The sequence below is a fragment of the Diplotaxodon limnothrissa genome, linkage group LG3, assembly GCF_057381915.1.
Source record: "Diplotaxodon limnothrissa isolate DT_005_m linkage group LG3, D_limnothrissa_male_GT1.1, whole genome shotgun sequence".
Lineage (NCBI taxonomy): Eukaryota > Metazoa > Chordata > Actinopteri > Cichliformes > Cichlidae > Diplotaxodon > Diplotaxodon limnothrissa.
Window position 1 is genome coordinate 61,057,960 of NC_140598.1, and position 27,002 is coordinate 61,084,961.

The 27,002-nt window shown below is 42.7% G+C and overlaps 2 protein-coding genes, 1 long non-coding RNA gene and 1 other non-coding gene across 7 annotated transcripts in view; 2 read left to right on the top strand and 2 right to left on the bottom strand.

Annotated features, from left to right (window-relative positions):
* The first annotated feature begins 1,604 nt into the window (after positions 1-1,604).
* On the top strand, positions 1,605-1,767 carry LOC146636780 (U1 spliceosomal RNA). The gene has a single exon (XR_014905652.1). It is a non-coding gene; the product is annotated as a U1 spliceosomal RNA (small nuclear RNA).
* Positions 1,768-3,859: 2,092 nt separating this feature from the next.
* Positions 3,860-6,625, top strand: LOC146636781 (uncharacterized). Its single transcript, XR_014905486.1, has 3 exons — positions 3,860-3,937; positions 6,198-6,450; positions 6,570-6,625. It is a non-coding gene; the product is annotated as an uncharacterized LOC146636781 (long non-coding RNA).
* tmem88b (transmembrane protein 88 b) lies at positions 5,655-11,231 on the bottom strand. Its single transcript, XM_085351049.1, has 3 exons — positions 11,175-11,231; positions 8,326-8,736; positions 5,655-6,494 (listed from the first exon to the last, which is right to left on the bottom strand). The coding sequence occupies exons 2-3, from the start codon at positions 8,728-8,730 to the stop codon at positions 6,210-6,212; spliced, it is 690 nt and encodes a 229-aa protein (XP_085207175.1). The 5' UTR covers positions 8,731-8,736; positions 11,175-11,231; the 3' UTR covers positions 5,655-6,209.
* Positions 11,232-19,281: 8,050 nt separating this feature from the next.
* Positions 19,282-27,002, bottom strand: part of kdm6ba (lysine (K)-specific demethylase 6B, a) — a 107,115-nt gene continuing 99,394 nt past the window's right edge. For all 4 annotated transcript variants that reach the window (XM_085349682.1, XM_085349681.1, XM_085349680.1 and 1 more), the window contains 13 exons: positions 23,356-26,912; positions 23,074-23,200; positions 22,716-22,821; positions 22,381-22,586; positions 21,860-21,960; positions 21,697-21,765; positions 21,452-21,600; positions 21,231-21,345; positions 20,945-21,132; positions 20,697-20,838; positions 20,387-20,513; positions 19,910-20,080; positions 19,282-19,780 (listed from right to left, as the gene is read on the bottom strand). In XM_085349682.1, the coding sequence (XP_085205808.1) occupies positions 19,763-19,780; positions 19,910-20,080; positions 20,387-20,513; positions 20,697-20,838; positions 20,945-21,132; positions 21,231-21,345; positions 21,452-21,600; positions 21,697-21,765; positions 21,860-21,960; positions 22,381-22,586; positions 22,716-22,821; positions 23,074-23,200; positions 23,356-26,912 (5,076 nt within the window). In that variant the 3' untranslated portion in view covers positions 19,282-19,762. The remainder of the gene's footprint in view (positions 19,781-19,909; positions 20,081-20,386; positions 20,514-20,696; positions 20,839-20,944; positions 21,133-21,230; positions 21,346-21,451; positions 21,601-21,696; positions 21,766-21,859; positions 21,961-22,380; positions 22,587-22,715; positions 22,822-23,073; positions 23,201-23,355; positions 26,913-27,002) is intronic.

Genomic DNA, 27,002 nt, shown 5'->3' on the forward strand with positions numbered 1-27,002 from the left:
TCTTTTAGCGGTGTTCCTCTTGTGTTGTGAATGGCTTCACGGTATACTCTGCTCTATCTGCTCTCGACCTCCCACCGTCAGAGAGGCTTAACAGGTAATCACCTGGCTAAACATGCAGCCAGCAATCAGAGAGCAAAACGTGGAGCAGCACTGTGACTGTGGCTGGTTCGACTCCAAATGTGTGCCTGAGCACAAGAAGTGAAATACCTGGGATACCTCTTTGGCCGTGGACAAATAAAGCCACAAGATGACATGTCATAAAAATACTTGCAAAACAGGACATTTCTTTCTTTTTACAGGCTCCACGGGCTTTTACTGATATAAGCAAATAGTAGACGGTCAATTAACGACAAATATTAGACAATTAATGACTTTCTTAAACGTGCGTTTGAGACAGACATCGTTCTCTAAATGTTATTTACTCAGCAGTCTGTTTATCCTGGAATACGTCGTGTATTTTATGGAGTTTTCCCTGTATGTTGGGCTGTATAAAAACAGTCCAGTCGTCATCTTCAATGGCACCTTCAGCTTTCCTCAGATGAGTGTTGAAAATGTCGCTTTTGAGGCCTTAAACTCGGTGGTGTCGCGCCAGTCCATGGGTAAGCCAATGATTAATAAATCATTAATAACCCCTGCTGTAACTGAACTTTTCTTTCAGGGTACTAATTAAGTTAACAGGCTGGTAAGCTTGTGCATCACCAGGTGTCGGATAATGTAGGTCTCCTCTGCTAATGAGTAGCCGTTTATACTGTTTTCTTTACACTGTAATGTATGCGAGTATGGGATCGTTTATGGCAGCTAAAACTGTGCACGTTGATAGCTTAACTTCACCAAACAAGTTCTTGTTTAAACGCCAGATGACTTTTATTCAATATTTGCGTTTATGCAAAATAGCCGTGTGTTCACTGGGCTCATAGCAGCTGGCCTACTGCACATGCTCCCGCCCCTGGTCAGGGTTAGCATGTCGGTCTGTTCGGTGGTCCACTAGATGGCGCCAAAACTCACAGTACTCTTACAGCCACGCTAGCATGACATTGCTGGAGCAGTTTATTCGTAAAATAGACGAATGTCGACGCATGTTTTGTCCCATATGGACTTGTTTTACAGTGTACTTATTTTTTTCTTAACATTTTACTCCAGTTTTATTAATCTTTTGTGAGCAAAGCTGGGGAAACACCTGTTAATAGACACCAGGTCAATTTGGCTGAATGAAACCACAGTTAAAAAGGAAAGCCTCACTTATCACGTTAGTCTTATCATTTTGGACGCTTGCCGAATATATTACATAAATGAATCCCTAGTCATTGTCATTGTATAATGATTTGTAAAACTTTAAAAAAAAATAAAACGCTCGCTGACCGGAAGTAAGCTGCGACGTCGAACCCATACATTGCGGCAAAGCATTATGGGAAAATCTCAGCCTATTTAACTTTCAAATTAACTATTACATGTCAATAAAATAGCATTAATCATTTGGTGAACGAGTTAGATTTTAAATTATGATCGTGTTCCACTAAACATTGTGTTGCTGCTTATTTCCGTAAAACCGTCAGGCTGACTCGTATGCGGCTGAAACCCACCCCTCGCCCGGCTGTCTCCCACTCATACTTACCTGGCAGGGATGATACCATGATCACAAAGGTGGTTCATCCAGAGCGAGGCTTTGCCATTGCACAAAGGCAATTCTGACCTCTGTGAATTCCTCAAATGTGGGAATCTCAACTGCACAATTTATGGTAGTGGGGACTGCGTACGCGCTTTCCCCTATTAACATGTGAAAAAGAAAATTACACTCCTACTCTTTTTCATTCAACAAGTACATCGTTAATCGGGGTGCATACTGGTATTTGAAATCTTTGAAGAGTGCTTGGATTTCGCGTGTAGTGCTTAAAACCTCTTGAAACTGTAACCGTATTTCATTCACCACAAATAACTATCTGCTTGAATAGTTTTCTTCAGATGGAGAAATAAAATGAGTCCCGAAGTCTAAAAGCAAAATTTTGCCTTGCTCCTCAGCATGTCTGTCTGCCGAACAGTCGGATGGACAGTACAGTAGTGCAATTCATCCTGATCGGTGATTGGTCAAAAGTCTAGAGTGAGAGAAGAGGCTTGTGATTGGTGAAAAATGTGCAATGAAGAAGCCTTCTTTTATTCATTCAGTCTGTTGTCTGATTTTTCTTTATCAGGTGATGTTTTCAGCTCCTTTATCCCGCCTGACGCCTGGACTGCTGTCTGTGGTCTTCAGCATGATCACAATGTGTTATTTATGTATTTTGACTGGTTTACAATGACAGGACAGTAAGCATTATCAGTGTATATTCCAATAAAAGCATCTAGTTTTTACTCCAACATCGATGAGGATTTTCTTTTGGCTCTTTTGAACCAACAGGTTGGAAAGTGCCCTGAAATTAAGAGCAATTGAAAATCAATTCCTTTCTTTTCTTCTGTGATTATTATGTGCAAAGTCTTTTAGGTTCTTCTGACAATGTAATTGTTTTACTTTTCAACTGGTAAAATCTGAAGGATTATTCATGCCATGACACTGTCATTTACAGACAGGCAAGAAATTAAAGGCATGCCCTGAACTCCTGATCCCTACACAGAGAGACATTGTTGCACTTTGCTGCCATGTTAGGGTTCACTTGTCAAAGGTAAGAGTTGTAAAATCATTAGAAACTTGCTATGAGAGATTATGTTTGTCCTGTGACAAATAGACTGAATAGTTGATTATGAAAATGGCGTGATCATACACCATGGCTTTCACATTCACCTGATGTCAACCAAGACTATCTGGGGAAATTTGACTCACATAACAGATAATAGCTCTGTTAGTGTTTCCTAATCAATTCCAGGAAACACTGAAGTTGTTGCGGAGGCATGTGTTGTACAAATACTTCCAAAACTTGTCTTTGCCTGCTTGTACACATTGCTTCTTTGGTTCAGGTCTGTTATGTGTTTCTACATAGTTGTGTCTACATGTCTAAGACAGATTAAAGCCCAACTTGGGCATTCGTTAAGTAAATCCACAACTCACTGTTACTGTAACACAGGACACTTTATTAAAGTGGATGAAACAGGAATACAGGAAAACAGCACTGCAGGATAGTCAATCAGTGAGCTGAACTACAAAAAGTCAAAAGTGCCTATCAGGTAGGCTGGAATCATACATGTTACCATCAACAATATCATTGTGCATGTACTGACAATAGCCAAACACGGGTAAATGTGTAGTAAATGGCAGTGCGGTAAATCTGCCTAGTATGATATTAAATACACGTACTACTTCATATATCTCAGATCGTTTGTAACGAGCCACGGAAAGCATCGTGTTGACTTGAAGGCGCGTGGATACCCTCTGTGCGTGAGTGAAGGCTGAGCAGCTGCTGTGTGCAGGTTTGGTGAAGACCATACTTCTCACCAGGCCTGCTGACGAGGTGCATGGGCATCTGGATTTACAACATGACTTGCTAATGTCGCCAACATCAGTTGTAGCCACTGAAAAGACTAGAAATGGGCGTAATACATTAGATGTCGGCTAGCGCGCGGCTAACATTTACCACAAAGAAAAAGGCTTAAATGCGCTATCGTGTAATTTCCGCTAAATCCAGAGTCGATAAATTAGCGTAAACATAAAAGAAATGCCAGTTTCCATAAAAAACAGCGGGCTTCTTCGCTGTTCCGCTGCGTGTTGTTGTTTTGGTGACGCAACTTCCGTCGAGCAGACGATTGGTCGTCTACAGTGGGAGCCGACGCTCCTATTGGCCCGAGTCTACAGTGTCTACGCTCACCGTAGACTCCGGGCCAATGAAAAGACGTAACCGTCTACAGTCAGCGTAGACTTTGCCCACATGCCTGGAGGTTGCTGTTTTAATAAGTGTTTGCTGAAAAACAACAAATACAAAGTATGGATAACACAAGGAACAAATCCACCTGAAAGGTCTGCAAAAAGGATTTGCACCTTTTCACAGGGGGCACTTTGCGTAAGCCCTAGTACATAATTTTCCAGTGTGTGTACATTACACATGCTAATTTTTTCAAATAATTGTTTTGCTATGATGATTGAAATGCACTGAGTATGATACAATATGGCAGCGTTATTATAGCCGTTATGGCGAGGTGATGTATGAAAGGCTGTGAAATTAGCTAACATTACTTAGCAGTAACAGTAACGTGACTTCACTCAAGTGAAAGCTTTAAACGTTAGCCCGATACTTAACTAGCCAACATAAGGCTTTCTGATTAAAGACTAAAAGCAAACTTATCGCCAAGTAAATAGGATACTGTTTATATTTTTGTTTATGACTGGCATTAACACGGTGCCTTTGGAAACACCTTAAGGGGCAATCATGGTAATAAGAGGGACTGATCCATATGTGCATAAAGAATTGACAGTTTTTGTGCTACCGAAGTTCCCGGCTTTCATTCAAAATCTGTTTATCGTGAGCACCTACACATTAAACAACTTAAACATTGTAATGGCTTCAAGCTCGCGCTGAGGCCTGTGTGGCACTATCAGCCACTGTGACAGTAAACAAATTTATGTTTTTGTATATCAATATTTCATACTTTAAGGCTGCCTGTTTATTTAACGGAGATGAAAAAAATACATTACAATTGTACCTAAAAATATCAAAGATGATAGATTAAATAAATAGATTTTAGGTAGATGCTTGTGCATTCTTAAAGTCTTATATGTTGATTTGAACTGAGTGTGTCATCTGTTCAAAGCCTCCCAGTCAGTGCTGTTCTCCATGCCTGTCTTACTGTACACGGTGCACAAACACTTTAAAGTTGATCATTTAGGACTTCAACAATAATATTACAGGAATGTAGTAAAACAAAAAAAAACATCTGTCTCCTACTTTTTGTGTCACGTAGGAAAGAAGCATCAATATCTGGTGAGAAGACTTCTTAGTTTGGCCTTGCTGTGTATTATTTTGGTTTGATTTTGATGTTTGGTGCAGTTTTCTTGTTTTGTTTTCAACAGGAGATTTGATTTGAACACATTTGTACATCTTAATTTTTAAGTGAGATGTGCCTTTTGAGTTTCGACACTATATGCATATAAGGCAGCCTTTTCCTTTTGCAGTATTTTTGTGTGGTGTGTTTTTCTCTTTTTAGTGAAAGGGGAACAAAGGACATTTAACTCAACCTAAGCTGATCTGTTGTAATTTTCACACGGTCTTACTGAGGTGATGCAAAGTGAAACATGCATTCTTGTTTGTTTGTTTGGTAAAGTCCTTAAAAAGTGCTTGAATTTGACCCTGAAAAAGGTTTATGAACCCTGATTAATCCAACACATGATTAAAGTTTGCAATTCAACAAGAATGGGGCTAGACAGTTTGTTATGATATGTAACATCGTCTGTTTATCACAATACGTCACACTCTTAGCTGTCTGTTGTATTTTGAAACTTGTAACAGCTATGATTTCTAATAACGCCTAACAAACAACACATCTTATTTGTTTATTGGCTGACAACAGTCAAAAAGGCTAACGTTGGTGGATTTCATCGTTCCCCTAAAACAGTTGTTGTTACTCCAGTCGGCTCTGACAGTCGCTCTGGTGGATAAATGGACCGCTCCTGTTTAAACTGCTTTTGAACTCTGTAAACTCGCGCTAATAAAACAGCAGACCACACCAGCTAACTCTCGTAGCTTTATTTATTCAAAAAAAGGAAACAAAACATGCAAGAGAATGCAGTTACAGTTTGCAACAGCTAAAAAGAAAACTACACTAGACATATAAATGTTTCTCATTATAACATAAATGTGACAGGATACAGCTGTGAAGTGTCAGTACAACCTTTGTGGGATTTGATGTTTTTCAGATGTTCAGCTTCCTCTCAATCACTTAAAAACACATAAAAATAAACCAGACCATCATGTAAGTGTCTTTTTGTCTCGGCTGTAATTTATTGACTTGAACAGGCTCTCTTATTGAGACCGTGTTATTTAACAAAGTGGAATTTGCATTTGTTTTAGTTTCATTTGAAGTATACACGCTTTGTATGGATTCATTTTTTTCCATAATGCTGAGGCAATATTGTAACTAGAAAGTTACAAGATAATTATAGTTCACATATCTCAATTTTCCTGACATCTGCTGCCTTTTCTTAACCCCTCTTTTTTTGTTCGTGCCCCTTTACTTAATCTAAAGGTCTTTTCTCACCCCATTTTCTTTTCCCCTTTACCAAGCCCACAGTCATCTCACACCCAGACCTTCCCCTTTCCACCGCCATCAGCAGCATCTCGACCCATGCAGCAGCCCGTGCCCAGGCCACGATGCTGGGTGGCCGGGAGGTTCTTGTACACGGCCCGGCTGTATGGAATGAAACACAGGCCCAGCTGGAGGTGTCGGGCCAGACGACAGTATGCAGCCAGCGCCAGGACTAGCAGAGGGGTGACCAAGAGGAAGCCCACCACCAGCAAAGCCACACAGCCTCCATCGGTCAGTAGGTCTGAGCAGTAGGGTGTAGTTCCATGGGGGCGCACCTGCAGACCACATGGCAAACTTTAGTGTTTTCAGTCAGTCATCATTTTAAACCTTTATTTTGCAACTTTACCCAGGATGATACATTTTTTAAGAAGGCTCCGCTCCCACATAGTCGCACACACGAAAACCTTGGCTGATCTGCCGGCCGCCATCACAATCCAGAGGATGACGTAGTGTATGCGGTATGTGTGTATGAGGTGAGGACAGACACCAGTTGGTAGTCTGAGATATAACACTCTCATTCTCTCGCACACACATAAACATATGCATGTCTGAGAAAAATTAATGGAACTAAAAAGACGTTGGTTGAAGCTACTGTGAGCTGGATTGATGCTCTATGTCAAAGTATGTGCAATAGCACAGTGGGAGTGGAAGGAAAGGTGATGGGTTCAAGATATGAATGTGGAAGAGGAGGAGAGGCGGTATGTCTGAATTATCCCTATAAGCCTGTGAAGTGAACATATGAATGCACGAGCAAAGTGCAGGCTGCAAGAAAGTAAGAATGACATGGAAAACACTAAACTCAAACCTCTGTCAACCTTTGTCTGTAGAGTTGCAAAAAGGGCAAAGCAAGGCAAGAGTTGTGCACCAGAATCCACTGGAATTTGAAATAAGGTCTTCTATATTGTTCTTTTAAATGATTAAAGTCGTGCAGTCTTAAAGCCGTATAGCTGATTTAATCTTACTTTTAAAATAAAAACAACGAACATTCTGCATAAAAATATAACATAGTGCGAGTTAACGGAGGAAGCGTTTAGAATAGGAGTCGTAGAAGATAAGACTCGGACAAGTATGCCCGTGTTTGTTTTAAAATCGTGAGAGCTCCTGAATGCCTCCAGATCTGAGGCAGGGTGTACTGGGAAAGGAATGCACTTGTTTCTTTTTTGCAAAAAGTTGTATATATTGCATGTGTGGTTGTGTTTACTTAAATACTTGGATCCAACTTACTTTCTTTATATGTTTTTTTTCTTTGGCCCTTTTTATTTCTCCCGAATTTTCTCCTTTCTTCACCCTCCCAGATCCTGGTTAATCCTTTTCTAAGCTGGTGTCACATGAGGTCTTACTGTGAGAGAACATGAGAGAATCCTGGTCCCTCTGGTTATTAAGGAGGCCTACACAAGTCCCATTGGTATGTGTGAAAGCCTCTGATCCACCATGACTTTTTGGTTTAGTCCAGGTGATGCTTCTGCATACGATGTTAAGTGAGCAGCTTGGTTTTAGCTGTATGTGCTTTTCAAAAATATTGTTTCCTCACATGCAATTCTGTGTATTAACCGTTTATTTAGTTTTTAATATTTATGTTTTTCCGATATTATGCTTTCACAATCATATGTTAAAAAGTGTATTTTAATCCCTAAAGCAGACATTCTTTAAAGGTTTGTGCTCTAATGCCTATCCTACTCCTGGCCACTTGCCCTGTCCAGTTGTTTCTCCTCAACATCTAAAAGAATCTGAGACTTATCAGATTATAAAACCTCTCATCGATGATAAAAGCCAAAGCACTCCCTAAGCCCCAAGCACAACTATTTCAAACTTGTGGATAAAAGTTACAAGATTAGGACTTGTAGATATTTCATAAAAAGATTGATGCAATCATCTCCACTCAGCATCTCTCCTTACATACTCCGGTGGTTTCAAATGTCTGCGATGCATGATTTTTGAGAGCAAATAGCTCTATGAATTATTATGAAATGCGTCGGAGGATGCATGCAGATGTGCTAATCGAGTTTAAATTGCGCCTGAATGCCGCGGTGCAGAAGAAGAACACAAAGACTTCACACAGTTTTCACACGTTCCCGTTCATTCGCTCCCCGTTTTCCTTTCTCTTACTGTAGAGTGACAGAGGAAGCCAAACACAACCATGACGATGGCTGGTGTCAGGATGATCCCGAACACCAGTCCAGCGAGGCACGCGTTGATTGCGGCGATCAGCACGTTCTGAGCGGTGACCAGCACCGAGCAGGCCCAACAGTCGAGAGATCCCCGCAGCTCCAGAGGAGCCTCGCTTCCCCCGCCGCCACTCTCAGCTGCAGAATAAGGAGGAGGCACAACCACACGTGAAGGTGTTTCTCTCCCTCCACCCACAGCCGCGGTGGATGCCAGGGAGTTGGAATGGTGAAGATGCTGCTGCTGCTGGTGGTTGGTGTGGTGATGGTGGTGGTGAGGTGGCAGTTCCTCAGACAAGTCCAAGGCCTGATGGTGTGCCCCCCTCTCGAGAGTACCGGCCATACTCATAACGAACTGTGTGAAGAAAAAGAAATCGGAACTTGGTCTGAATCAACATCAAGGATGAGGAGATTGTGCACATCATTGCAGGTGTTTTGAAGGTGTTGTATGTGTGGCCAATGTGTTGGTGGTTGGAGACTGTGTGAGCAGTCAGGTGTCAAAGTGACAAAAACCACTGAGTTAGTGGTTGTGGGTTCACTAAGAGGTTACATGCTTTTTCTGTCAGGAAGCTAGGAAGCCTTGTGTGATGCCATCTGTGAGGTGATGATTATCAGCGAGCTGATTGGCCAAAAGGAAAAGGCCCCATAATTGTTATATGTAGTTTGTGAAGTGGAGAGATCAAGGCTAACTCGCATGAAAGTTTGTACATGTGGGTGTTGTTTGCACATGTAACTGTGGCTATGTGGTGTTGTGTGTTGTGCCTCTGCAAGTACCGATGCTACTAAAGAAAAAGGTTTAACTCCTCAGGCTAGTTGTTGATCACAGATATATCTTGTACTAGTAAAACAGTCCACCGTTACAAATCGAACCCTTAGAATTTTCACTGTAGCTCAGTGAAGCACCAGCTCAATAATACCCATGACTTTGTTACTACAACGAATTATTCGCTTACTTTGTGTTAAAATAATGGTCGCGTTTTCTCGGGATTTAGCAATTTTTTGACATGGGAAGAGATCAATAAAGGAACGACAGTTTAAAAGGAGTTGGTCACAGGTTTGGATATATTACTGTAGGTCTTCACCTTATAATATAAAGTGCTTTTGGTTGACTTGTATATAAATTGTGTTGAAGTGAATTGAATAATTCTCCCAACACAAAATGTAATAACAATATGGAACGACATAAAAACGATGCGGTTTACTAATGTAAATATGTTGGGGTAATGTTATGTTCAACCTATCTGTCTTTTAGAACAATAATCTAGCATATTCACAATATTGCAGGGGACAGGGTTAAATATTTTAAATATTTTGGTTAATTAAAACAAAAAAACCTTAAAATTATCCATCCATCCATTTTCCCGCAATATTATTAATGGCCAAGGTGCCATTATTGCAAGATGTTAGGCATTTTATGGAAATCAAATGTTTCATAAAGTGTATAGAGTCATTTAACTTTTGTAAATAATGGCCTCGTGAGCATGAAATATTAAGAATAAGTTATGGCAATTTTATATAACAAAAAATCGGGTTGATATTTAAGAGATCTTACACCAGGACGTTGCATTCTTTTTGCGCTAGGGCAGATTTTATGGGGTACGCAGCTGCGTCTGCTGCAGGATATCCTCACTTCTCTGAGGTCAGGAGACAGCGATGACCATGTTGGAGAGAGGACGTGAGAGTACCACGGCTGTGCAAGCTGCCAGAAAAAGCTTCAGTGCCGGAAAAATCCCAGCAGGAAAGACCTACTCAACCTGTCATCCTTTTATTTTTAAAAGCGTTGCCACACACTGATAGGAAGGCCATCTTTTCTTTGACTTGAACGAGTCACAGATTCATATTTATGCCGTACGGGAATGCTGTGTGGACAAAAATTGAGCACATTAGAATCTGTCCTGTGCAGGAACCAGTGGAGGACTATGCCTGTGCTGGCGGTGGTGTGATGTGTGTAATGAGTGGTTCATTGTGATGGCAAGATGGAAGTTGCGTGCACAACAGCAGCTTTTTGTACAAACAAAAACGGGTGAGGCCGTTTAATCGTGTAAAGTCAGAAAGGTCAGGTAAGATGGCCGTGTGTGCACGCTGTGCGCACTTAAAGCTCAAGTCGAACAAAAAGTAACCTTCAAAATATATCGGCTAACGTTGGACTCACTGGATCTCAGCAGGTACAGCAGATCCGGGCCTTTCGCGATGCTGTCCTGGGTGCTTTAGTGTAAATTTTTCCACGCCTGTGTCCCATTGTTATCCCAAGTGTTTTTGTAAGGTGGAAGGTCATAGAGGAAGGACTGGCAGGAAAGTGTGTATGCGCACATGCGTGTGTGTGTGAGGTGACTCATTGTGCAGCTTATGGGAAATACATTTAAGGACTCCGCCCATTTTACTCACTGCTCTTACTTTTCGTGGAGTAACGTGTTGTGTCGTAACTAAATAGCTTATTTCGTTTAGCTCAAATATGGAAAACTGAGCAGCGAGGTTAATGAAGCTACTGTATGAGGATCCTTTGTTTTCTTTTTGAGTTTATTTTTGTGTCATAATGTGTAGCGCTATATTGTGGATAAGCTAGGTCTCAGTGCTGTCATGCTTCATTGATTCAGGGAGATTTTCTATTGTTTTTTCTTTCTTTTCTATTATCTGGAACAAAATAGCTGCAATAATACTTGTTTGTCTCTTATACTCATTACGTTCTGTTGAACATCACTCAATAGATGTAAACAGTGTTTTAGCTTCAGTGTAGTAACTTATATCTCAGCTGTTCAGTGTTAATATGATTTCATGGTTTGAGGTCGTACTCACATTGTGCTGTGGGGCCCGGTGGACCTCTTGCTGTTCCTCCTCCAGATTTTTGCTGCTTTTCTCACTTCTTCTGCAGAAGACTTGTGACCAGTCTGTCAGCCACACTCGTGCACTCCCTGCACACTTTAATGAAGCTCTTTCGTTCTGCTTTTATTCCTTCAGCTGTTCTTTTCCAGTTCTCCAGAGTGAAGTTAAAACAGGCTTTGAGATCTTCTTGGAGGTTCCCCTTTGAAGCCTTATCTCTTTAGGTGATAAATTGGTGTCCTGCAGCTTTGCTTTTGGTTTCCGTCAGATATCCTGAGATGTCAGTGGAAAAGATTGCGTCCTAAATCTTCTGTCGTCTTCTCCAATCCACCGATCAAATTGTTGCTGTGGACGAAGTGGTGCAGAGATGATGGTGGAAATAACCGAAGCTTCCAGTTGCTGTGGTCTTTGTCTTCGGTATGTCAAACTTCTGTCTCTGCCCTCCTCTTTTTACCCCCCATCTGATTGAGTCCAGAATGCTGTATCTCCCCTCCTCCTGCACTCCCTGCATCCATCCCACTTTCTCCCCACCCATCAAACTTATCAAACCCCCCCCTGCTTTTCTCCTGCAACTCCTCTCACTGCACACATTCCACCTCTCTTATCCAGGACATGCTACACCCCTTCACCCTCTCCCTGTTGCAATGGGGGCTGGGTGTTGTGTGTTAGGGGTCAGAATGAGGCGGCTGACCTGATAAGTTGAGGTGCAGGAAAGCAGAAAAAAGGGGGGGAAGGGCAGTAGAGGCAGACTTGGTTTGTCTTAAAGGTGGAGGTACCACGGAGCCGAGCACATTCTTTTTATCATGTTTATTTGTATTACAGAGTCCAAAAACTGCTTTAGAAAATGTTAACCAGTGATTTAAACGTACAGGATGATAAACTCAGCTGGAGTTGATAAGAGGCAGATGATGCCATCTGACACTTAGAGTTTCATACACAGCTCTCTTAAGGTGTCAACGCAGCATTTCAGTCAGGTTGACTTTGATGTGGCTGCTGCAGTGCCCAGTCTGGGCCAAGCTTTAGCTGTCAGACAGATGGTCTCACGTTGACTCTAGAATACTTTATATACAGAGGAGTTCATGGTTGACTCAGTGACTGTGAGATGCCCAGGTCCTGTGGATGCAAAACAAGCCCCCATCATCACCCCTCCACCTCCGTGCTTGACAGTTGGTGTGAGGCGTTTGTGCTGAAATGCTGACTTTCAATCCTTTTAAAAGGAGTTTTTGGTTACGTTGTTATTATAAATCATGAAGGTGTGATTTGGACCTCTGTGGGTCTTAGAGGTAGTCTGTGACACCAGTGTGAGTCCACGATAGCGCCCTCTTTGTGCTACATGCACAGAGAATCACTACGTTTAGTGAGAGCTGATCTAGATCTAGATTTAGCTTGACCATGTGTGTGTGTGTCTGTGTTTATATGTCTTTGTGGGGATCAAAAATTGGAAGTTTACTACACTTGTGGGGACCAACAGCCCTTATGGGGACCAAACTCTCGGTCCCGGAAAGTTTGAAGGCATTTTTGAGACTCAAAATGTGGTTTTAGTGTCAGGGATACAATTAGGTTATGGTTAGGTTTGGTCTGAGGGTTAGGATTAGGGTTAGGGAGTCATTGTTGATGGTTAGGGTAAGCGGCTAGTCAATTAGATGTCCCCACAAAGATATAAAAACATATGTGTGTGTCGTTTTTAGTGCAGTAATGTTTAATACATGTTTTTTGTTGCGTAGTTCATGCCCCTGTTCCTTAAATATACTGACTACACTGATCCGCTACATTTTACATGGTGCAGTGTTACAACATAGTTCAGTTTTCTCTGTAAAATAAAAACAAATACCGAAGTTGCATTTATGTTTAGTAGGTCTTCATAGAAATGAGTTTTAGATTAGCTAAAAAGATTTTTAAGTAGAGGAAACACTGATTTGACCTGCGCCGTCCGCTTAAAACACATTGTCTTTAAATACTGCGTCACGTTGTTGCTCTTAACACATCCTGTTGTCAGGGCTCGACAAAGCTGTCTGCAGCTTTGAAGACCTGATCAATATCCAGCAATAGTTCTGTCTATGCTGTTGGGTTCAAATCAGCCAGGTACCTGATAAAGTATAAAATTAAAGAATTTAAGCACTAATAGATTTAATATAAATATAGATGGTTCGTGGGGTTTTTTTGTGTAATCAGTTTGAAGTCACATGTATAGCTTTTGTCCTTAGATAACAGAAATAATAGCTAAAGATTATTAAAAAGTAAAATTACACACTTATATTATGACAAATGTTTTTTTCTAAATGCTAAAAACACCCTCTATGGTATAAAACTCCCGTGCGCAGTAACAGAACGTTGGCAGGTCACCATGTCCTCGGGTTAAGCTAGAGGCCATGGGGCCAGCAGGAGGACAGGCTGAAGGAAATCCTGCTTGAAAACACACAGGAAGACCACCTCCGTCTGTCTATCTGTCCACCCCGCTGCAGTCAGGTGGCGATAAGAGAGCCAACGCTCTCGTCTCAGCCAAGAAAAAAATACTTCAGCTATGCAATCACTACCAAGCGGCGTAATCAGGACGATCAAACTTTGATGTTTGTTTACGCTGCTCTTACTGAGCATGAGAGCAAAGGCTGTGAAGTAACTATTTCATCTGTAATGTCGAGATCATACAAAAAACAACCAAGATCTGAAGTAGGGACATTTCTACTGTAGCATAAAGGCTTATACGTTTCTGCTACATTAAGCAGAAAGGTCACCTCTAGTTCTACATACCACGTATAGCTGTCCCATTGATGTCTTCAGATTTATTGGGTAACTGGGGATAATAAAGAGGCCAAAGAAGGGCTTTAAGTAAATAAACAGTGCAAGCTCAAAGCAGAGGAAAAGGGCTGGAAAATCAGGATCAGACAACACTAATTATTTTGCTTATGCTCTGATCTTTTATCATTTCACTGATTACAGCCTTTGTGGGTCTCTTGGGATGTTGCCGTCTTACCTCACTGCTTTCTATTAGTGTAATCTCCCATTCTTCATGTTTCTTGCAACATCTTACATCTGTTTATTATCGGACTGCTGCTACTGCTGCTCATCACACTAAACCTGAGGTGTGACTTTGACCAGAATAAATCACCATCTGAACAGATAGATTCTTATAAACCACGTAGCTTATGCGTCTTACCAGGACTTGTCTGACTAGAAGTTACTTGAAGCATTGATATACTACCTTTTTGCACTAGTGCTCATTGGTGGCTGTGGTGGTGTAAACAAAGAGCAATCTAAAGCAAACTTGAATGCGTTCTCTGTGTGACTTGTTGTCGTATAATCTGTGAGGAAAACCTGGCAGGTCTGTTATTGCTTTGTGCTGTTTCCTGCTCTGCTATCTCTTAGGTTTTTCTGCTTGTGCAATCTCCTTCCTTAGTTTATCCTGGGTTCTGATGTCCAACTGGAAACTTTTAGATTACTCTAGCCGTATTTTTTCACACGCTTGTCTAACAATAGCAAGCCCGAGGTGAGGACGTGAATAACAAAGCTGCGCCAAACATATGTCACAGCCAAAGGATATGACTGTTTTTAAATGGTTTGAAGGAGGGTTGTGACATATTTTAGAGCGGTGAGGTGGCTGAATGTGTGCTATAAATAAGAAGAGAGGCGCAAGAAGATGGTTAGCGCAGACGGATCATCAGAGAGGTTCAAGCTGTTGTATTCAGAGGTGCAGCTAATGAATACTTTGAAACAAGCTGGACACAGCTAACACAAAAAAGTGTGTCTTGCTCCTCCATGTGTGCGCTCACATTAATGAAGGCTTTGACAGGATTTATGTGGCGATTGATTTTTCGGCAAATTGTGTCACAGAGCTCTGTGTTTCAAATCAAATATAGAAAAGGTAATATATTTTTATTTTTATTTTTTTGAGGTAATAAATATGTTTCAGTGGATTTTTTGACCAGTGTTGATACAAAGTAGCAAACCTAAAAGCCTGGCGATACATGATGAGTATCATGACAGTGGCCCAATTTTCCAAACTGTGTTAGCTGCAGGTCCAGCAGTGTAGAACCGACTAACTAGGATCTATAAGATATACTTTAATGCATCAACAACACATTCCCAAGTTTGTGCTGCTATAACTTCACTGCGCAGCTTCCTTCAGTGGTATTATTGAGAAACATTTGCATTCGAGCACTCGATTATTATAAGAATTAACAACAAGTGGTGCTTAGAGTGGAATAAATAAATAAATACAGTTCAAAAACAATTAATGGAAGACTTGGAAAACAATTGAGATCTCAGTGGGGTAAAAAAAAATCATGCTGAATATCTGTTCTGATATGGACCGAATAATGAGTTAGGTGTCAGGTTTCGGAAAGCAGGAACCAAACATAGGACCTTCTGAGTTGGCGACAGTGATATCACATAGTTTGATGGAAATGGCTTGTCATGTCTTTTATCTTGTCTTCCTTCTCTCACCCCAACCGGTCGCAGCAGATGGCCCCGCCCCTCCCTGAGCCTGGTTCTGCCGGAGGTTTCTTCCTGTTAAAAGGGAGTTTTTCCTTCCCACTGTTGCCAGAGTGCTTGCTCATAGGGGGTCATGTGATTTTTTGTCCATGTATGTGTTATTGTAGGGTCTACCTTACAATATAAAGCACCTTGAGGCGACTGTTGTTGTGACTTGTTGCTGTATAAATAAAATTAACTTGCATTGAATTGAACTGAAATGTAAATGATCAAGCTACAGAAGGCTGAATTTAAAGACACCCAACAATCTCTGTCAGGTCAGTTCATTCTGCAGAAATTTCATCACAGCAACTCAAAATAATACTCAGTAGTTTGAATGTAATGCATCCTCCAGGAACTGCCTGCATGCTCTTGTCACATGAGCCCAGATATTGTCGTGCACTAGGAGAAACCCAGGACCCACTGCACCAGCATAGGGTCTGACCAATCTCTCCAAGGATTTCATCCTGATACCTAATGGCAGTCAGGGAGCTGTTGCCCCCGTTGCCCAGCCTGTAAAGGTCTGTGACATGCCTCTCCAGATCATCACTCACCCACCACACAACTGGTCATGCTGAACGATGTTACAGGCAGCATAATGTTTCCCATGGGTTCTCCAGACCCTTTCACGTCTGTCACATGTGCTCATGGTAAAAATGCTCTCATCTCTGAAATACACAGAGCTCCAGTGGTGGACCTGCCAATTCTGGTATTCTCTGGAATATGTGACAGTGAGCACAGGCCCCACTAATTCAATTCAATTCAATTTTATTTATATAGCAACAAGTCACAACAACAGTCGCCTCAAGGCGCTTTATATTGTACAGTAGATCGTACAATAATAGATACAGAGAAAAACCCAACAATCATATGACCCCCTATGAGCCAGCACTTTGGCGACAGTGGGAGGGAAAAACTCCCTTTTAACAGGAAGAAACCTCCGGCAGAACCAGGCTCAGGGAGGGGCGGGGCCACCTGCTGCGACCGGTTGGGGTGAGAGAAGGAAAACAGGATAAAAGACATGCTGTGGAAGAGAGACAGAGGTTAATAACAGATATGATTCAATGCAGAGAGGTCTGTTAATACATAGTGAGTGAGAAAGGTGACTGGAAAGGAAAAACTCAATGCATCATGGGAATCCTCCAGCAGCCTACACCTATTGCATAACTAAGGGAGGATTCAGGGTCACCTGGTCCAGCCCTAACTATATGCTTTAGCAAAAAGGAAAGTTTTAAGCCTAATCTTGAAAGTAGAGATAGTGTCTGTCTCCTGAATCCAAACTGGAAGCTGGAAACAAGTAGGCCTGCAGAGCGAGAGCGAAGTGCTCTAATAGGGTGATATGGTACTACAAGGTCATTAAGATAAGATGGGGCCTGATTATTTAAGACCTTGTATGTGAGGAGCAGGATTTTGAATTCAATTCTGGATTTAACAGGAAGCCAATGAAGGGAAGCCAAAACAGGAGAAATCTGCTCTCTCTTTCTAGTCCCTGTCAGGACTCTTGCTGCAGCATTTTGGATTAACTGAAGGCTTTTCAAGGGGTTTTTAGGACATCCTGATAATAATGAATTACAGTCGTCCAGCCTGGAAGTAATAAATGCATGAACTAGTTTTTCAGCGTCACTCTGAGACAGGATATTTCTAATTTTAGAGATGTTGCGCAAATGGAAGAAAGCAGTCTTACATATTTGTCAGAGCCTCAGGCCACTCTCATGAAGTCTGTTTTTGATTGTTTGGTCATAGACATTTACACCAGTGGCCTGTTGGCGTTATTATGTACTTCTTTGCAGTGCTCATCCTGTTCCTCCTTGTACAAAGGAGCAGATACCAGTTCTGCTGATGCGTTAAAGACCTTCTATAGCCCCGTCCAGCTCTGCTAGAGTAACTAGCTGTCTCCTGGAGTCTCCTCCATGCTCTTTAGATGGTGCTGTGAGACACAGCAAACTTTCTTGTAATGGCACGCATTGATGTACCATCCTGGATGCATTAAACCTGTGCAACCTCTGTAGGGTCCAGATATCACCTCATGCGACCAGTGGTGACACTGACACTAGCCAAATGAGGGTTGTGTCATTGTCGCCCCTCTAGTGGACCTGAGGTTAATTTCATCTCAACAGCAAAGCAGCTGAAACTGATTAACAACCTCATTAACTGACTGCTGCTTAACTCACCAGATCAATATCCCAAAAGTTTAATTCAAAAGTGTTTCTTTCAATTTTTTGGAAAAGTGTATTAGACAGGAGCAGTTGAACATCTCGTCTGTTTTGGACAAACTCTTTAACGCTGTCAAAGCAACTTATCATTTATACTGATTGTATGTGGATAAATTTTGGATTGCAGAAAGCACATCTGAACCTAAATGAATGGGTTCATCCTTTGACCGTTCTCCACTTCTACATCAAGTTTTATAAAATGCGTCTCGAGCGTGTAGGAAAGACGCCGGTGTCAGATGACAGGTGAACAAATTCAGACAAATTGTGCTCAGTCTGAATTTATCAAAAAGCGTTTATTAATAGTCATAGTAATGTCACAAATTCACAAGTGTTTAAGACATGTCTGGCTCAGTTTGGTGTGTATGTCTGCAAGTATGTCTGTGTGGATTCTCTAAACAGTGCAGTTATAAACGAATGACCACAAAGAGAAGGAAAGTGTAAGATAATATTGCAACAGGAAAAATAGAATTCTCATTTTAAGACAAAAAAAAGAAAAATTGTTCAGAGAGAACATTTAGCACCATCTATCCCGTTAGCATATTCAACAGATATCATAAAATCATTAAAATCTCATCTAAAAGCCCCCTACATATTAAAAAAGAATTACCATTTCTCAAAAACACTTTGGAAAAAAAGTCATTCTGTTCCTTTTTAAATAAGCGTACAAACACAGCATTCCATTAGTCATCTTCTCTACGTGAGCAGTGTGCCTATTGTCTACAGGAAAGGTGGTGTTATATTAAAGATAAAGATATAATTTAATATATATCATGAGAGAAAAGACAGGAGGCGAGAGGCGAGCACCAGAGAAACAGTAGCCTCCACTCCGTCGGACACAGCCTCCATGTTTTAGTTCTTACAGAGCAAACAGTCACCATAAAACAAAGGGAATAAAACATAGCAAAATTGTACAACCCTATCAGAAAAGGGAGAACGCCAATATCCAATAAATAGAGGAAACATTTTAAATTAAATGTACAATGCCAAAAAAAAAAAAAAAGTTCAGGAAATACGAAGTCTGCATATTGGAACAAACAAAACACACACCAGAGGACAATGACTTTTTCTTTTTTTTTAAAGAGAGCGGTCATACACAGAGTGAAGAAATGAACAAGACCTGACAACCTGTGACAACTGAATATTAATCTCCAGAGAAAACAAAAGCTAGAACTCATAGAAACAAAATTTACAACACATTCAAACTTTTTAAAAAAGTAAAGTTAAAAAAAAAACACAAGAGCCCCTCCCCCAACCCCCCGCAAAAAACAACCAAAGTTGCTATAACCCGTATCTTTTGAAGCATTCCAAACAATTTTTAAATTCTTAATGCTTTTAGAAAAATGTTCATAACTCTATTAGTATTTTTCCATTTTCTCTTTTCTAAATACAAGGCCAATGTGGTATATATCTAGGCGGATCTAGTTTAGAAAAAAAACAAAACAACAATAAATTATTTTTTAAAAAGACAGCACCCCACGAGAAATTTCAAAACAGCATGTACAAATTTCAATATTCAAGAGAAGAGAAGAGTTCTTTCCGGTACTGACAGAAACACGCCGTTGAAACCATCAGCTACCCTCCACAGTTTGTTCAATGACAGCACCAACTGCCCCCGTTAACCACCACAGAGTCCAGGGGTTCTCGTTGAAAGCACCATCTGAGAGTAAACTGGTATCTTATTGGCGGCTTGGTTTTTTTTCTCTCTTTGTAAACAAGTAAGGAGTAAACGTATTCAACTGGCTATTCGGCAAGTAGTAGCAGTAGTCGCAAGAATCATGCTAAACAATAATGAATGGGTGAGTTGAAAACCAAAGTGAAACTGTCTTTGTCCTGCCTCGCAGGAGTTTTGGTTTATGGCTGAGGAGACGTACGTGGGGAGCTCTGTCATCGGGAGGAGGAGGCCTGGAAAGACGAGACGTAGAAACAAAGATTAAAAATAGATCTATTACTGACAAATTTAAAAAGTCAAAGTCTTTGATCGAGTTATTTCATGAAAGAACTGCGATTACGCACTAAAAAGTCAAGTCTCACCAGGGTGAAGGAATCGTATACGTTCATGAGCTCCTCTATGCGGTACTGCTCCAGCACAACTACGTTGGTCAGGCTCGGGTTGCGGTGGCGTGCGCAGTCCTCGCAGTGAACCACGTACGACTTCCTGCTGTTGTTCTCACTCGTCACAAACAACAAATTGAACACCTCCACCTGCGACAGGAAAGAACAGCAGAGGGGTCAAACTTTGATGAGTTGATCAGTCGTCTGGTAGAAACTTCAGGAGCCATCTTTCAAATCTACAGCTTCAGAGTTTGATGATACTAAAAAGTCTTATTTTTCCTAGCTTGTAAGCTTACTGGTAAAGATAAGACAGTAAACTCAGTCGCCATTCTATGTGCCCTAACAAACTCGCTCTAACACCCCTAAAAAAGGTCTGTAGATGATGAAGATGAAGATAACTACCGAAGCCACAAAGCAACGAAAGTCTGTTTAAGTTTGTGTTTGACGGTTACTCACATCGCACTCGTTGCAGTAGTAGGCAGGCTCGTCTTTGACTCGACTCTGATAGGAAATCTTTTTGCCTTCAGCCACCAGCTGGTCACGCAGGATCTGGATGTGCTTCATGGACTGCATCAGGCAGTGTCTGACAGGAAGGCAGAGACCCACATTTGCAATCAATATCAATATTCACGGGCAGTTTTTCTGTGGATCGCCACTTTAAAAATCATTGCAATATTTTCTGCTTTCGCTAAAACAGATTTTTAATTTGTGCTGCTGTGGATTTACCTACCAAGTGCCTAAACTGATAAAAACCAGCTGTACTCACTTGATCATCTTGTAGGTGTCTGGGTCACTGATCTTCAGAGTGCGGGCCACATTCCAGGACACATGAATCATGGGGACAATGGACTTCACCTTCTTCACTTCGTTCCACTCAAACCTCTCGAGCGCCAGCTGATACTGGTAGCCTGTAAATATACATGAAACAATATTGAAAAATACAAGAAATGCTACATAAAAAAAAAAAAAAGTTGAATGAATATGCATTTGGCCACTAGATGGTGCCCTTCTTACCATTCAAGGGTCCAACATTCCAGGCAATATTGTTGCACCAGCCCACAGCCTGAACCCAGTGAACAGTACCAGCATTTATCCACACCAAGTCTCCAGGCCGCTGGATGAAGCGGTAGACTGGGATGTTGGCGTTGTAAAGGTCCTCCAGTACTGGCCACCAGGACCCTGTCAGGTAGTCCACTCCGTGCCTGAGGACATTAAAGGCAGACATGTAGAAGGTGTCCAACTGTAAACCAGCCTCACCACAACACTCCTGCACATCCACTGTTACTCTGCAGCTACTCACTTCTCACAGAAGTCACTGATGGCCTGCCAGTAGTTCTCATGGACACAGAACCACTCGCAGTCTCCAGGGCCAATATTGATGTTCACTGAACAAAAGTTGTTGTTCTCCTGGTGACCTGTCAAATAAGCACACACAACATTGTATGTTTTTGCTAATAGTGATTGAAGCTCCATCACACCTTCATTTAGATAGTAAGCTGTGTTGCCTATAGTTTCCTTCACCTGGTGTTCGGCTCCCTGGGACCTTCATGTAGAGCTGGACGCTGTTCATGCCTAAGATGGTGTGTCCAACATGGGTCAGCATGTTTCCGCTGGATGACACGCGCATAAATGCTGGAAGCTTCTGCAGCTCCTGAAGCTGAGGCTTCCACCTGAGCAGAGAGACAAAAGATTGTAATGCCGTCCTCTTAGGTAATGGGCAATTATTAGCTGCACAAAGACACAAAGAGTTGTTTTAGGCTACTCACCTCTTGGGATCAGAGAGATCAATGTTGGTGCCAAATTTAATGATTTTCCCAACTGGTTTCTGCTCACCACTGAAGAAGATATTGAAGCTTTAGTACAAGTGACAAAACCCTGATGCGCCTCCAAAAAAGCTGGGTTAAAAGTTTTATAGAAAATTACACTTACTTGCAAGTTTCTTTAGAGCTGTCTTTGTTGGGAGTCTCAGAACTGCTGGGTGGCTTCTTCTCATCGTCTTCATCCTCCTCTTCATCACTGCCTTTCTCCTCCTGAAAAGACAGACAAGTTAACTCTTGCTGTATTGTTAAACCTTTCTGGGATCATATTCCAAGCTGTTGTTTCAAACATGCTCTTAACAGCTCAGGAAAAAAAGAAAGAATATGAGCTCCTTCAACTTCAGCTCAAAATGAAAGCATTATTCTTTATCTATTAGATGCTTCCACAGTTATTGGAACTGAAGTTTGAACTGGGCCTGGCTAAAGCCACTGCTTTATTAATGTTATATTTTATGCTTACATTCAATTATATCGAGGGCTGTAATTAGCATATATTGGTTATGGTCACAGAGAAAACATGTATCCACACTGACATGGACTTATTTTTTGCTCCACCACCTATTTGAATCTTTAGGATTACTATATAAAGCTAACAATCTTAATTTCTGTAAATAGCACTGGATCAAAAAATACCTGGAGAGACTCCTGGAAGCTGGAGGCCTGGTACTGGGCGTACTTGGCGATGGTGGTGTGGGAGCGGCTGCTCTCGCAGGGCCACGTCTGGCCCGTGCCACTAGGGTCCCAGTTCTCGTCGGCAGGTTGCTGCACTTGAGTCCTCACCTCCACCATCTGATCTGCATTGGCTTCCACCAGGGATTTTGTTGAAAAGAGCCCCAGGTCTGAAAAGGTCATGGGAAAATTAGGTACAAGTTTTCCAAATCATGTTTCTCTTCTTCATAAAATTTGGGAGAGTCTACTTGCACGTTGTTTCATTATATTTGTTTACACATAAGCCACTGTAAACTTACTGAGTCGCAAAGATCCAGCTAGTCCTCGGATGACAGTAACAGGATTCTTGGCGTCAGTACAGAACTGCAGGAGGACAGGGGAGAAGGCGTCCCTCTTGCTTTCCAACTGCAAAGAAGAACATTACCGCGTTACAAAATCTCTTTTTATGCATAATTAAATCACAGGTATCGCTCGGTAGCGTGAGTATTGTTGGTGTGTTGTCTATAGGTCTCGTGTTGTTTTAAACAGTTTATATTTAAGTGATAAAACACTGAAATTCCTGAGTTTCCTGTTGCTGTTTTGTATGTTGGGAAAACCCATGTGAAGCCACCACAGAATTTGTGTTCAATAGGTTTGTGTTAGAAACATAGAACGTACATAGATGCTGGGTGTAGGAGGGTTGAGTTTCTCCCTGGGAATTGGTTCCTCTTTGCTTATGATGGGTTTCACAGAGAAGGCTGGCAGTAAGTAGGATTCTTTAAACTTCCCTTTGAGTCTGGCTGCCCTACAACAGGAAAAAAAGGCAAAGGTTGACAGATGCTAACATGAAGGCACCAATCGTTTCTCTAACAGTTCATTCCAAAACGGTTACGTGTTAATTTAGCTTCATTTGAATACTTGTGAGACATTACATGAAATCAATTTTTAATTTGCACTTACTTGCAGGATCGGATAATCTCACTTGCAGTGTTCTTGATGCTGATGTCCTTCAGCGGAATCCTTTTTTCCTCCACCTCTGAGGCAATGAACGTCTCCCTGTCGCCGCTCTCCACTTTGATCAGCCGAATCTTGAGCTCTTTTGGTGGTCCATCTGACAACGCCTTCAATTTCATTAAATCCGTAGAACCTAACGAAGACCCAGATTCGCCTTTTTTGTGCTCAGAAGATCTTTCTCCCGTCCATTCTCTACGCTCGCCTTCGCTTGTGGAGCTGGTACTGGATGCTTCCTTGCATTTCCTTTTTTCAGTTTCATAGAGACCAAAGGTTTTCTCTGAGCCCTCCCTTCTCTGGAGATTGAGATCACTTAGGATTCTGCGATCTTTCTCTTTATGGCTCTTGCCATCTTTGTGCCGCTTGTGGCTGGAACTGGAATGGGTGGATGAAGAAGAATCTTTCTTGTCTCGATGCTTTTTCTTTTCTTTTCTATCTTCATGCTTTCTGCTGCTGCTATGACCGTGCTTTCTCTTCTTTTCTTTGTCCCTCTGTCTGTCTCTGCTTCTGCCTTTCTCTCTGTGTTCCCTTACTTTCTCGGGTTTGTGTCTGTTCCCCATTTGACCTTGGCTGTCATGTTTTTTGTAGGAGCTCTTGTAATGGAGTGACTGTCGGCTAAGCATGACCTCACAGCTCTTGCCCAACTCTGCCAAAGAAGATTCAGAGATGGTTGTCAACTCTTGCTCCTCCTTCATCACCCTGATAGGCTTTATCGTAGGAATGCTTTTCTTTTTAATAAAGGTGAAGCTTTCCTCTGAGTCCCCTTCATCTGTCCAGACATCCGAGTCCTCTAATTTCAGCTTCTTATCTTCCAGTAGAGAACGAGGAGAGGACTTCATGGGTGGGAGAGCAGGACTGAATGGTGGGTTTGTTGAGTCTGATGTGGGAGAACTGCTTTGCTGCTGGCAGCAGATATCCGGGCCCAGTGACAGCGAAGAGGAATACTTGACCCCAACCAGAGCTGATGGAGGAGGTCTCCCAAAAGGCCCGCCACGGTAGGCATACTTCTGGCTCTCTAGGACAGTTGCTAGAGACTTGAACATGCTATTAACACCCGTCTGATGAAGGTGGGGTCTTTGGGGTGGCGGAGAACAAGATGGGGCCTCGGAATCCTCTTCATCTTCATCCTCATCAGCGTCACTTTTAATCTGTTCAGGGAGACCATAAAGTTTAGCCAAGTCACTGTGACGGTAATTGGTGTTCCCTATTCCCACTGGCATGTGCACGGGCTGTTTAGGATTATTTGGAGAAGGTTTAAGATAGTCCTCGTCGTCCTCGTTGAGAGAAGATGTTCGGCTGCAAGGTGATGCCAGAGAGCCTTGGCGGCTGAGCACAGGAGGACTGGCGTTGGATCGGTCTTCATGACTGGGCTGATGTTTGGTCGCCGGAACCAAGTCTGGGGCGCAAAGATAGTTCTTGTTGGGCTCAGCACTGGGAGAAAAGGTGCCAATGAGACCTGTGGGCCCATTCTTTTCACTGTTATACATCTCCTCTTCCTTTTTGATGGATTCGTCCAGCATGGCCATAATGTTAGCCAGACCGTCGGGAAGCAGCGTGGACTCAGAGGACTCCTCCTCAAACTGAGCGCTGTCAGAGTCAGCGATTTCCAAACCACCTCTGGTCAGCTGCTTGTTGAGGATTCCCCCGGTGGAGGTGGAGGACAGAGGTGGGAGGTTTTCTCTAGAAAAGGCGTGATACAGTTTCGGCGGCTCTCTTAGTGCCACCGTGGGGAGAGAGTGTTGGCTGCTGTCTCTCTCCCTGGCTGGGTCTTTGGATTGGCTGGGTGCAGTTTGCATCGCCGGGGGCTTGTTGGGGTACACCGGCTGGTTCATCCCTGAGGTATTGTTTGTTGAAGAAGGACTGAATGTCATTCCGCCATTGGTACTCCACATCTCCCTCTGCCTTTGCTTTTCTCTGGCATAGTCTGTCTGAGGTGTAAGAGGAGGAGGCCGCAGCCTTTCGACATGAGCGGCAATAGCGGCAACGGCGGGTGTCTGGCCTGATTGGCAGGGGAGCACACCACCACGGCTTAGCCAGGGGTATGGAGGAGAAGCCTGAGCACTGGGTGGAGATGGACCTGAAGGAGATGCAGTGACAGAAGAGAGGGGAGGAGGTGGGGGCACCGTGGAGGTGTTTTCACAGAGTAGCCTTTCTAGATTTTCGATAGCAGCCTGCTCTTTTCCTTTTGCGCTGCACAGTTTGTCGTCTCTGTTTCTCTCCATCCTTTTTTTCTCTTCCTCTTTCCTCACTAGCTCTTTTTGTTTTTTCTTTTCTTCCTCCTCCCATTCCAGCTGTCTTTTCTTTCTCTCCTGCTCGTGCCTTTCTGCTTCCCTCCTCCTTTTCTCCTCCTCCTGCTGCTTCTCCCACTCTCTCCTTTTCCTTTCCTCTTCTTGCTTCTCCCACTCTCTCCTCTTCCTTTCCTTCTCCCATTCTCTCCTTTTCCTCTCCTCTTCTTGCTTCTCCCACTCTCTCTTCTTCCTCTCTTTCTCCAGTCGCTCCACTTCTATTCTCCGTCTCTCCTCTTCTTTCTTTCTCTCCTGCCTCTCTTGTTCTCTTCTCCTGTTCTCCTCCTCCTGCTTCTCCAGCTCTCTTTTCCTCTCCTCTTCCTTCTTTTCCAGCTCTAGCCTCTTCCTCTCCTCTTCCTGTTTTTGTCTCATTTCCCATTCCCTCTTTTCTCTCTCTTCTTCTCTTCTTTTTCTTTCTTGCTCCTCTCTCTCTAGCTTCCTCCTCTCCTCAGCTTGCATGTGTCCCTCTAGCTCAGCATCGAGTTTGTCGAGAGCCTCTTCAATGGACTGAGGGACAGAGGTTGGAGTTCGCGGATGAGAGAACATCTGTTTGGAGGGGAGGGCTGGGCTGGATGGTTGAGGCGCAGAGCTGACGGTGGAGTGAGAAACTGGGCAGTAAGTTGGAGAGTTGGAAAGCGGACTAGAAACTGTGCTTGTAATCACACTGTCCCCTGCCCTGTTTTGCCCTGAGGAGAACAGAGAAGATGAGGAGGAAAATGGAGGTTTTTCCAGTTGAGCCTGAGCATAGTACGCCATCTTCCCCTTCATATGCTGGGACTTGGTAGCTCCGTGTTGGTGAGACTGGTTTGCGGTGGGAGCTGGGCCTCGATGATTGCCTGGCTGCTGCAGAGCATCCCTGTGAGATTTGGAGTTAGTGACGGCACTGGTAGGGGTTTGTGGGGCTGGCTCCCTTCCTCCTTGCCAGCGGTTACTAGTACTGTCATTGTTCACAGAGCAGCCAGCAGGGGGAGATGTGGCCACTGCAGAGGAAGCAGCCATAGCAACTCTATTAGAGCCGCTGCTGTTGCTATGGCGGCTGACAGAGTAGGGGGTCTGGGACATAGGAGGGTTGGTTGTGATGACAGGTGTTCGAGTAGGTGGCAGGGGAGGGCTGACGTGATGTTGATGCCGGGAGGAACCTGGATGCCGACTATCCACGACCTGATTGTGGCTCTGCTGGCACTGAGGTAGCAGCCCTGGAGGCCTGTAGCTGCCCGACTCCTGAAGACAAAGAATTTTTCAGTCACTTAATATAATAGTGATCAAAAAACAACTGTGTTAACAGCTGAAGTGCCTGCGTTGTGCTGCCCT

Excerpts from the sequence above, each read along its gene's own strand:
- tmem88b (XM_085351049.1), bottom strand. The coding sequence starts at position 8,730 with ATGAGTATGGCCGGTACTCTCGAGAGGGGGGCACACCATCAGGCCTTG. Across the intron at positions 6,495-8,325 it reads GCTTCCTCTGTCACTCTACA|GTGCGCCCCCATGGAACTAC; the intron begins GTAAGAGAAAGG and ends TGTGGTCTGCAG.